This window comes from Morone saxatilis, unplaced genomic scaffold, assembly GCF_004916995.1.
Source record: "Morone saxatilis isolate NCDOM2014 unplaced genomic scaffold, NCSU_SB_2.0 Contig6, whole genome shotgun sequence".
Classification (NCBI taxonomy): domain Eukaryota; kingdom Metazoa; phylum Chordata; class Actinopteri; family Moronidae; genus Morone; species Morone saxatilis.
The window spans coordinates 13969605-13980885 of NW_023340206.1; the positions used below are offsets into that span (position 1 = coordinate 13969605).

The 11281-nt window shown below is 39.5% G+C and overlaps 1 protein-coding gene across 1 annotated transcript in view; it reads left to right on the forward strand.

The window, feature by feature from the left end:
* Positions 1-9254, forward strand: part of LOC118339719 (target of Nesh-SH3-like) — a gene marked incomplete at its 5' end in the record, with an annotated part of 9495 nt that extends 241 nt beyond the window's left edge. Inside the window, 5 exons of the mRNA XM_035677417.1 lie at positions 6446-6525; positions 6940-6969; positions 7049-7207; positions 7293-7415; positions 7674-9254. Of these exons, the coding sequence (XP_035533310.1) occupies positions 6446-6525; positions 6940-6969; positions 7049-7207; positions 7293-7415; positions 7674-7789 (508 nt within the window). The remainder of the gene's footprint in view (positions 1-6445; positions 6526-6939; positions 6970-7048; positions 7208-7292; positions 7416-7673) is intronic.
* Positions 9255-11281: the final 2027 nt, after the last annotated feature.

Sequence of the window (11281 nt, forward strand, 5' to 3'; positions counted from 1 at the left end):
TAATATAATATAATATAATATAATATAATATTATATAATATAATATAATATAATACAATATAATATAATATAATATAATGTAATATAATATAATATAATATCATATAATATCATATAATATCATATAATATAATATAATATAATATAATATAATATAATATCATATCATATAATATCATATAACATAATATAATATCATATCATATCATATCATATAATATAATATAATATAATATAATATATTGTTAACACAATAACACAAATACTAGCATTAAAGGTCATTAAGAGGTCATTATTATTATTAATCCTCCTGTCAGCTGTAACAACATTATTATTACTCTTAGTATTATTATTGTCATTATTGTTGTTATAATTAATATATTATTATTGTTAATATTAATAATATTTTATTATTATTATTAACATCATCATCATCATCTTTATTATTATTATTATTATTATTATGGTAGTTTAATTAAGTGAATTAAGTTTAATTTATTTCCACCTGTAGAAACTGTTTTTGAGATGACTTTCAGAAATGATTAGACATATGAATATGAATGATTAGAAATATGATCGTGTTGTCTAACGTTAGCTTTATATATTAAGACAAACACTTCAGCTACATGAGCTAGCTCATAGTTAGCGCTGACTTTAGAAAATAAAAAATCAAATAAAATATAAGAAATAAATGACAGAATGAGATAAAATGTATTAGGAATAATGTGTTGTAACATTTATTAGATTAATTCCGATCAACTGACCCAACTGTTACTTAAACAACTGCTCCCTCAGCACAGACACAGTAAGCCAGGTGTAATCCCCCTCCTTCCTCCTGTGGCTCACTAACTGGATTAACAGAGTGACAGCGGCACAGAGGGACGCAATCAGCAGGGAACAAACGAGAAATCAACACCGAGGAGGAAGAGAGACGCAGAGGAAGTGGACCTTTGGAGGGGCCGGAGGCCATTTAAGAGGACGGGCTTTTATTTTAGTGTCTGTATGGATCTGAACGCAGCAGAGAGACAATTCGACAGTCAGGACTGGATTTGTGGATCTGTTGCTCACATAATCCGTCCATCCATTGCCTCCTCATCCATCCAGCCATCTCCGGCTCCTCGTGTCTCTGCTGATAGCTGATTATAAATGGGATATCTTCACTGTAACTTATATATATATATCTATATTTAACCTTTATTTAACGAGGGTGTCACATTGGGATACAATTTAAAACCATTTAAAGACTTAACCTGATTACAATCTAGTTGGTAGTGTGGTTATAATCTAGCTTTGTCTAGCTGTTGAGTTATCTTAGCTCTAATAAAGCCCAGGCTTAACTCAGTTTAGGTAAATTCGGACTAACATAAAGTTTGGTTGCAATCGAATTAGCTGTTAGCTCCACAAACACACTCGCTATGGATCCGGACAGAGAAGAAGCTGACGTGTTTTCGGACACAGAAGAGCCGAGCCCTCTGAGAGCAGATAACGTAGAGGACGAGGTGGAGGAGGAAGAGGAGGACGAGGAGGACGAGGAGGAAGATGCTAAGATCTTCAATGCCTGGATGCAGCGGTACAGAGGCGGGGAGCGGCAGGAGAAAATTGGAGAAGAAGAGGAGGAGGAGAAGGAGGAGAAGGAAGGAGAGTCAGCAGAACGGGGAAGAGCTGAAAGTAGGAGCAACATTGAGCCACTGGCCCGAATGAGGAGCGACCGCCGGGCGTCGCTGCCGTGTCCGGTAAGAGAACCACACAACTCAAAGCCGAGGTCGTAGGTCTTGGATATACAAACTTAATCCATTAAAGTTGGGTTCAAGAATCGTTGATTATCGGTATTATCCAGTTTCCGAGTCGTACCTATGACTTGGGTGTTGACATGAATTGTGTTTACGAGTTGTTACACCGACAGACAGACAGTTGAAGTCACAGTTCGACTGGAATTTGGATGATGGAGAGATTAATGATGGATGACGAATATGTTGGACTTAATTTGCTTCAGAAGGTGTACAGAGTCAACCCTTCAAAGTATGAGGCCATGTTCTGTGGATTGTTCCCCTGACATTGGGCATGATCTGCTGCCCCCACTATCTAGGGGCAAGGGTAAGATGGAGCATGAGATCAACAGGTGGATGGTGTGCTGTCTGCGACGACTGTACTGGAGCAGTGGTCAAGAGGGACCTGAGCCTGAAGGCAAAGCTCTTAATTAACCATTCAATCTATTTAAAAACCTTTAACAATGGCCACAAGCTTTAGATACGGTAGGTACCTAGGATAGGTTGAGGAACTCAGACATCCAGAAGGAGTTTGGACTACAACCACCGCTGTTCCTTCATCTTCAAAGAAGCCAGTTGAGGTAGTTCTGCGATCTGATCCATATTCTTTGTGGAAGCTTCCCTGTGGAGGTATTTCGGGTCCAACTGGAAGCAGAGCCCAAGCAGATCCAGAACACACTAAAGGGATGGACTTGGAACACCTCTGGTTCCCCCAGGAGGAGCTGGAGCGGCGTGGCCAAGGATGAAGACGTCTGGGCCTACCCTACTTAGTCTGCTGCCACTGCAACCGGGACCTGAATAAGCAGGGGAAGACACAGAGAAGAAGACTTAAACTAGAGATTGAGACCACAAACTCATGAGGAAACTGTTTACTAAAGTTCTCCATAGGACTCAATACTATCAGAGAATACAGGTTTAAGACACGTCAAAGACCCAGAAGCTCTGTCCACTAAATATACTGTCAATGGTTCACCCAAGTTTATTCAGTCAACTAGCTGTGTGTTCATAGCTCCTGATCAGTGAGAGCCTCTCAGCATCCATTTTTAGCTGCATTAGCAGCAAGTAAACTGCTCTAAGGAGGGCAGTTGGGCTTTGGGTGCTGATCAAGGCCACTAATGAGGCTTTTAGACTTGTAGTCTTGTTTATTTTTGCCAGTGTTCACAGGATTTTTGGATCAGTGAGTCATTCTGTGTCAAACTTTCTACTGATTAGTTATAATCAGGACTACAGGACTAAGAATACAGGCAACAAATAAAACAGAGAAATTATCAAATTAAAGTTATTAACTGAAAGTTCTGGAGCTGGACTTGGAGATGGAGGTGGTGACCAGTCAAACCAGTTAACCATCCCTCTCTCTCTCCGCCCAGGATACTCTGTCGGCCATGCAGCTGTCTCGTCTGCACTCGTCCACCAATGCTCCGGTGACGGCGAAGGTTCTGCTGCGCCGTTCTTCCTCCCGCCGCCTCCTGCAATCACAGCAGGAAGCAGCTGCCCCCACCCTGGAGCGAAGACCCTCCCTCATACCCACAATCCCAGAGGCCATCGCGCCCGAGAAACGGGCCACGTTTAGGAGACGCAACGTCATGTCACTGGTGGGTAAAAACACTGAAACATTTAATTCATACATGTTCCTGGGAAGAACTAATTCGGTGCTTTTTAATAGAAAAACGATTCACATCCAGTTAATTAATTACAATGAACTATTGAACATTTTAATTGTTTCTTTTACTTTTCTCTGCACATAATTAATCCTTTATGAACCTTACACAACTAATCAAACACAAATAATTGTCCATACTTTAATTTACAGTCCTTGTAAAATAAAGCCTGTAACTACTGCTGTAGGTTGATTTAAAGCTCCAGAGTGTCACACTGAGGAGGATCTATTGTCAGAAATGGAATATCATTTTCATTAGTATATTTTCATTAGTGAATCGTGGTATTTCTGTTCCCTTAGAATGAGTATTAGTACTCCTTTAATCTATACCAATACATTCCCATCATATGTTTTGGATTAAAAATCTTTTAATTATGGATTAATAAACCAATAATCAGAGAGAAATGCCCGACCAGCAGTCAGTCTGTTATTTTACTGCAGTTTTTCCCTCATTGAAGTAAAGTTTGGACAGGAAAGACGACAGTGTGTTTGTGTTGCAGAGCGACGCAGACAGTGTGTGTCTGATCTGTCACAACGACCTGAACCGAGGAACCGGTGGCACCAGAGAGCTGCAGTGCACACACACCTTCCACAAAGAGGTAACACACACACACACACACACACCTGTGTTCACACAAATGTGAAATATCATAAATCTAATACTAATAAATACAGTTAAATACTAGTTTTATAAGTTGTGTAATTTTAATGTATTAGTTAGTTAACTGACAGATATCTTTTATAATTATATGTAAGCCTGATTATTTGTATTATAGCAGAGTTCACCTGTATTTATAGATCATTGTTTTACACTGTAAATATCTTTAATTAAACATTAAAAATGCAGTATTGAAGCTAAAAACTGTATTTTTATGAGTCAGCTGCCAGAATATTACTGTCTGATTTACAGTGTAGATGAAAGTAAAATGAAAGGCTTTTAGGAGGACAGGTACGTGTTTATTTCACAATGTTTATAGCTCAGATACATGTAGATTCAGAGCCTGTGTGTGTGTCTGCAGTGTATAGAGGAGTGGTTGTGGAGGAAACAGTCCTGCCCCACCTGCCATGTTCAGGTGTCCATACCGCAGCCCGTCTACTGGAACTCCACCAGGGTCAAGGTCCCCTAAAACCACCAGGGAGACAGCGTTACATCATCAACCTAAAGTGGACTGTGACGTCACCGAAGCTCCTTTAAACGTCCACCAGTTCCCCAAAACATTGAGCAGGGAACTATGACATCATCAAATGCCACCAGAAAGAGGACAGTGACATCATCAACGGCCCCCAGGACTGTGACACTGTTGCATCATCAGAATACAGTGAGGTAGAAGACAATGACGTCACTGGGAGTAAATGAAAGGTAGAATGAATTAATGCTCTGTCTGGATTTGTAAGGAGAATAATTGGACTTTATTCACTTTATAGCAGTCGAATGGATGTAGATTTCTACGTAAGTGACCATTGAGGAGCTACAGTACAACCACAGTAGCCTCACTGTGTGTGTGAGTGTGTGCACAGCAGTATTTTAGTCAACTGTTTTTACAAGAGTAGCAGCTGTTGTTGAGATGTTTGAATAAAGTTTGATTGTACGAGTTTCATCTTTCCTTCCTATGACCGCTGCATTGCATTTACTGCAGGTTGAGCTGATTTCAGCCCCTGAATAAACTGTTCTACAGCAATGCATCATATTCTTTAAGATCACCATATAATTGTACCATAAGGCAGCTTATCCCACAGCGTTTTTAATTAGTTTATTTAGTGTATTTTTTAGTAACTTAAGCTGTCAGACAAATGTAGTGGAGTAAAAAGTATAAAGATTAATATAATGGAAATAAAAAATGTTTGGTAATAATCTCAGTTACACACAGAGCTTGTTCTTTGAGTTAATTTCTGGTAAACGTCATTATTGTGGTTGTAAACATGTTTCCTGCTCGGGTTGATGTGGGGGAAACAGCGCCCCCTCTGCTCGCCTTGTGGCCAGAGGCGGTACTGCAGGCGGAAGTGCTGCACCTGTTGACTGTTCGGTGTCTAACGTCCAACACCTGTAACCGCGCTCACCTGGAAGCGTCTGGAAGATTCTGGAGGCTCCGAGAGGTTCGTCCACAGGTACACACACAACAGCGGGACTTTATGGACAAACTGAAGAAGGTGCTGAGCGGGCAGGATGACGGAAACTCGGGAAACTCGGACGGACCCGGAATACTGGAGGTAACGTCTGCTGTTAGCTGGTTAGCTCCTCACTGGGAGTAAAAGTACTAATACTCTATTACTGCAGTAAAACGTACTAATACCACTCTTGTAAATCATTAACGCTAATTACGCAGTAAAAAGTACCTATACTCTATTACTGCAGTAAAAAGTAACTAATACCACTCTGTACTAATACTCTATTACTGCAGTAAAAATACTAATACGTCTAATTACTGCAGTAAAAGTACTAATACCACTCTGTAATAATACTCTATTACTGCAGTAAAAGTACTAATACCACTCTGTAATAATACTCTACTGCAGTAATAGTACTAATACCACTCTGTAATATTACTCTACTGCAGTAGAATTACTGCATTGAAAATATAAATTATTACAATAATTTGAAGCAAAAGCAGCAAATTTGACAAATGTTAAAGGTTTTGTAAACAAAAGAGTCTGTATTGACAAGAACCTGCCAATACGATAAGTATCCCGATATTATACGATAAGTATCACGATATGATACATTAAGTATCACTATACAGAGATATATTGTTCTTGTTTTTTCTTAAATCAAATTTTTGGAAAACTGAGTTTTTTTAATTGTTTTTGCGAATCGATACAATATCACAAAACAAAATATTGCGATACGATATTTTATAATTTCTTTTCTCAGGAATTCATTGTCACGATATTAACTTGCTCATGTTGCTATTGGCAAGGTCCTTTAATTTCACATCAGAACTGAGTGGACGGTTTCACGATGAGCAGGTCACAGACGTTTCCTTTCCACTGGTGACGTATTCGACTTCTGTCTGTTTCTCCGTAGCTACGAGTTCAAGGTGAAGCCAAAGAACGAGCTGGGCGCAGGTCCTCCTAGTGAACCCGTGACCTTCAACACAGAGTCGGGTATGCTCCCACGAAAGCTATTCTCTTAAACCAACAGACTATCCAGTTGTCAAGTTTTCACTTGCGTTTTGAGTGTATTTTTAGTGTTTGTAGTGTATTTTCAGTGTACATTTTCGGTTTCTAATGTATATTTTGTGTTTTAAGTGTATTTTTTGTGTTTCTAGTGTATTTTTTGTGTTTTTAGTGTATTTTTCGCATTTTTGGTGTATGTTTTTGTGTTTTTAGTGTATTTCTCGCATTTTTAGTGTATTTATCCCGTTTTTAGTGAAATTCTCAATTCTCATTTTTAGTGCATGTTTTTGTGTGTTTTTTTTAAGTGAATGTTTTTGTGTGCTACTTCATACTTTGGTGTTACTGTCAGGAACAACCACATTGTTAGAGCTGTATTGATTGATCTTTATTTCCCTCCATTAGCGGACCCACGGGTGAGCGAAAACGTCTCAGGTAAGGTTAAAGAACGCTGCACTGTCATCTGTCATTATGTCCGTCAGCAACGCGTAGTCAAACCTTCCCGTCTCTGCAGGAAAAGACGCCATCTGGACTCAGTTTCCCTTTAAGACGGACTCGTACTCCGACTGCCATGGCAAACAGTACGTGAAGAGGACCTGGTACCGAAAGTTTGTGGGCGTCCAGCTGTGCAACTCGCTCAGGTACAAGATTTACCTGAGCGACTCGCTCAACGGTGAGTTCAGTTCACTCATTTTCTCCTTCTTTCTAGTTTTGGAGTTTATTTCAGCTCGGTGCTAATCCGCCTCTGTTCGTTTCAGGTAAATTCCACAACATTGGAGATCAGACTGGCTTCGGTGAGGATCACTGTCAGTTTGTGGATTCGTTCCTGGATGGAAGAACCGGCAGACAGCTCAGAGCCGACCAGCTACCGTCCAGACCCGGTAAACACTTCATATCTCAGCTCAGAGTATTTTACAAAATGTTGCTTGCTACCCTCATTTCCACATACCGATTAGGCCTAGCACCGTAGCATATCTAAGTATGCAGGAAAGGAGCCGAGAGCTTGATCTGAGGCTTGGGCCAAAAGCGCGAGGGCGCAGGGGGCTACATTAACCCTGTGCAGCTGTTCAACCTCTAACTGACGTAAAAAACGAGAGACAGTATTTTTCACATTGCGTGTTGTTGTTTTTTCGCTCCAGGTTTCTATAGAGCAATGCGTCAGGAACCCGTCCATTTTGGACAGATTGGAGGACACTCCCACGTCAACTACGTCTCATGGTATGAGTGTGGGACGCCCATCCCCGGCAAGTGGTGAACACACTGAGTCGTCCTCGGAGACGCCCAGCAGAAAGAGACAGTCGCCCAGGCTGGGATGGCGACAACAGCGGGGGTCCTCACGAATCTGCCGGACCTCTGAACTGCCTCACTTTACCCACCCAGTGCTGTAAAAACATGTACAGGACATAATCGTCAGGGAATTAGTAACGAGAGAGCATTTAAAGACACATATGTAATAGCAAACATGCCTCATCTTTACTATTTATCAAGCAACAAGGCTTCGATACGTGGAGGTTTCTCTGCAGCGTGAGGGGGGTGGCAAACTCACGCTAGATATATTTTATTTTGTGTTAAAATAATGGGAAGCTGGCTCCCTGGAATACTATTTTCATAACTTGTGAGATGTTATTTATCAAAAAGGTCTTTGATTACATTTCTTCACGTTGATCCAACAGAAGTCTTTTATGCCGGTTCTGCTGTTTGAGCTCATTCCTGTTGATCTGCATTAAAAGAGACTAAACGCCTGCTTGATACCGGTGTACGCATCCATTAAAACCCATCTGCTAGTCTCTAACTAACTAGTTAGCTACTGTTTTGCTAACATCACCTAACTTAAGATGTGACATATGTATATATATCTTTTATTTTTTAACCATCCTCAAAATGTGGTTGTCTTTTCAACATAGATTAGCCTAACATAGCAAATCTAAGTACAGGGAAGGAGGCATCTAATTGGTTCAAAGATAAAAGTGACATATATACATAGTCAAAATTTAAGTGAGCTTGCTAATGTTAGCCAAACTAGCTAGCTAGCTACATCAATCATTAGGTAGCTAGTTAGCTAGTGTTTTTTGTTACAGAGCAAAGCACAAGGTTAAAGTGGTTGAAAGTCTTTTACGACGGTTCTGCTGTTGGAGCTCATTCCTGTTGATCCGCATTAAAAGGTTTTAAAGGTACAACCGTAATGCGAGTCTTCTACTGGCTACGAAGCTAGAAAGGCTGCTCTGTGTGGAGAATATGTGCGATAAACTTGCTGGATATTCCGATATTTCTGCCTCATGTGTGTACGTGCTCCGAGTACTACGGCCATTTGCATTGAGAGCTGTTTTCATCAGGTAACAAGACTAACGTAAGCTTTAGCGTAATGATAAAAACACAATAAAGCTCTGATGTTCAGTGCTTGAAACATATTTTTGGGAAAATGGTCTAAAACTCAACGTCAAACATCCGATGTGCCGATGTTACCGAAGCGAGCTGCAGACAACCAGCCGGCCGGAGGCTTCTTCACTTGCAATTTGCACAACAGAAATGTATTTATATGTATATGGAGAGAATGTATGTTTTCAATACATTTTTGTCGATGCATTTCCCTCACAATGGCCCTTTTGTTCTTTTTACTGTACGATAATGCGCTCTTTTTCTTCTTGTGGCCTCATTCTAACGCAGGACGAGAAGCTAACGGTGTAGCCTGATAGCTAGCAATTAAAACTCTATGTACTGCATTTGAAAAGCTTCTTTATTTATTCTACCCACGAAAGCTAAAGAACTTGCTAACCAGCCTAACGCGAACCTTGACTGAAGCAGTGTTAGCTTGGTTTGCAGGGATAGCAATGGCTACATATTCGATTTTAACCACAATTAAAGTGCCCACCAACAAAAATGCTACATTCATGGTAGTTTACGCTACGTGCGGTATCTGCATTTCACCAGAAATATTGGACTTGTAGTAGAGAAAAGAACATTTAAAGTACAACTAAAGCACTGTTAGCTTAGCAGGGATATAGCAACTGCCTATTTTTTCCACTTGCTCTGAGGCATACATAAAATTAATTATGGGAAGAATTTTCTGAGCACCATATAAGGTGGAAAGTGACAAATGTTATGGTACGATAGTCCTGGATTACAAGCTAACATGCTAACTGTGCTTTATAGTTGCCTATAACAGCTTGTGCCTCCCGTTAATTTCCCGCCCTGCGTCAAACCCTCTCCATACGCTTTATTGTGGAGTATGCTAACGGTTAGCATTTCTCTAGCGCCCCACTGAATGCTGTTTCCCATACTGTGCCTTTCCCGACTGTATTCACGCGTAGACTTGTTATTATGAAACAGTGAGAATGTACCACGAGGTTGTGCTGTCGTTGTTTTTCTACATACGTTTGTTTCTATATTGATTTCCAACAATAAAGAAGTTTTTCGTTTTTTAAAAAGATGTCTTTGGTTTTTATTCTCCACATGAATTTATATATTTATATTATCACGATGGTTCAGTGTTAATAACAGTTTTTAGCTTTAATTTTACATAAAATGTTTTTGTCTTTTTAATGTTTAATTAAAGATATTCACACTGTAAAAACTATTAAATGACCTATAAATACAAGCGAACGCTGCAATAATACAAATTAAAAGTTAACAGATTTTTTATGTATTTTTTAAATACATGGAAATATCAATACAATTACAAAAACAGCCTGTAAATTTACACATCTAATGTAAAATAACATGAAAAGGCTAAAATACATTTGCAAAAATTTGCTTAAATTAATGTTTTATACTGATAAGTTTATAAAATATATAAAATTAGTGACATTAACAGTAAATAAAGTATTAGTTGTGTAATTTTAATGTATTAGTTAGTTAACTGACAGATATGTTGTATAATGATGGAAGTTGAATAAATGTTGTTTATCAGTGTATAAGCATTGGTAAACTGTCCAAATACAGTTTTAAAGACAAATTAAAAAGACAAAAAAAATACTTATTAAGATTTTATGTCAAATTGAAGTTGAAAACTATTTTAATTACAGAAAATTACTTTTTTTGTTGTTTTTCTACAATTTCACAAAGGTACAAGGTCAAAACAATCTTTAAAAAAAGCCTGATGAATCCTGGAGAGAGTGAGTGTGTTTCTGCCAACAGATCCTGTAAATGTTCCACACCGGAGCTTTAAAACTATAAACTGGAAGTGGCACAAGATCCAGAATCCATTAAATAATCTGTATTTGTTGGTTTTCGTTCAGCTTCGGTTCTTCATGCTCAAACAGAGAAGAATTTAAAAGACGGAAAACTGTGAATGTGGTTTGGTTGGAAGTTCAGATTCTTCTCTGACACACTGAGTCATTAAAGTGACGGAGATTTAATATTACCCACAACCCCCCAGTGTAACCAGTCCCACCACAGTTGAAACACCAGCGGCGACGTGACGGATTACATCACTTTTCCACACTGTATGTACCGTCGCCGTGGCAACCGGTGCACTACTTCAGGTCGGCTTCTGCCTCGAAGTGAAGGTTTATTCAGGAGAGGGAGAAAAAAGAAAATAAGAGCAGGAAATCTCGTCAGAATAAAACGCCAGCTCTCTGTAATTTTGCACGGTTATGTAACACGTGAACAGTTCCTCTGGGAACTAGAACGTCCCGTTAACGAGGACCCGGGCGGTGAGGTAATGAGGCCCCGTTTCTACTGATGGAGTTGTATTTTTGCATTCTGTCAGTCGGCCCACATCGGCGGCTGCAGGAAGCGGTTCAGAAAA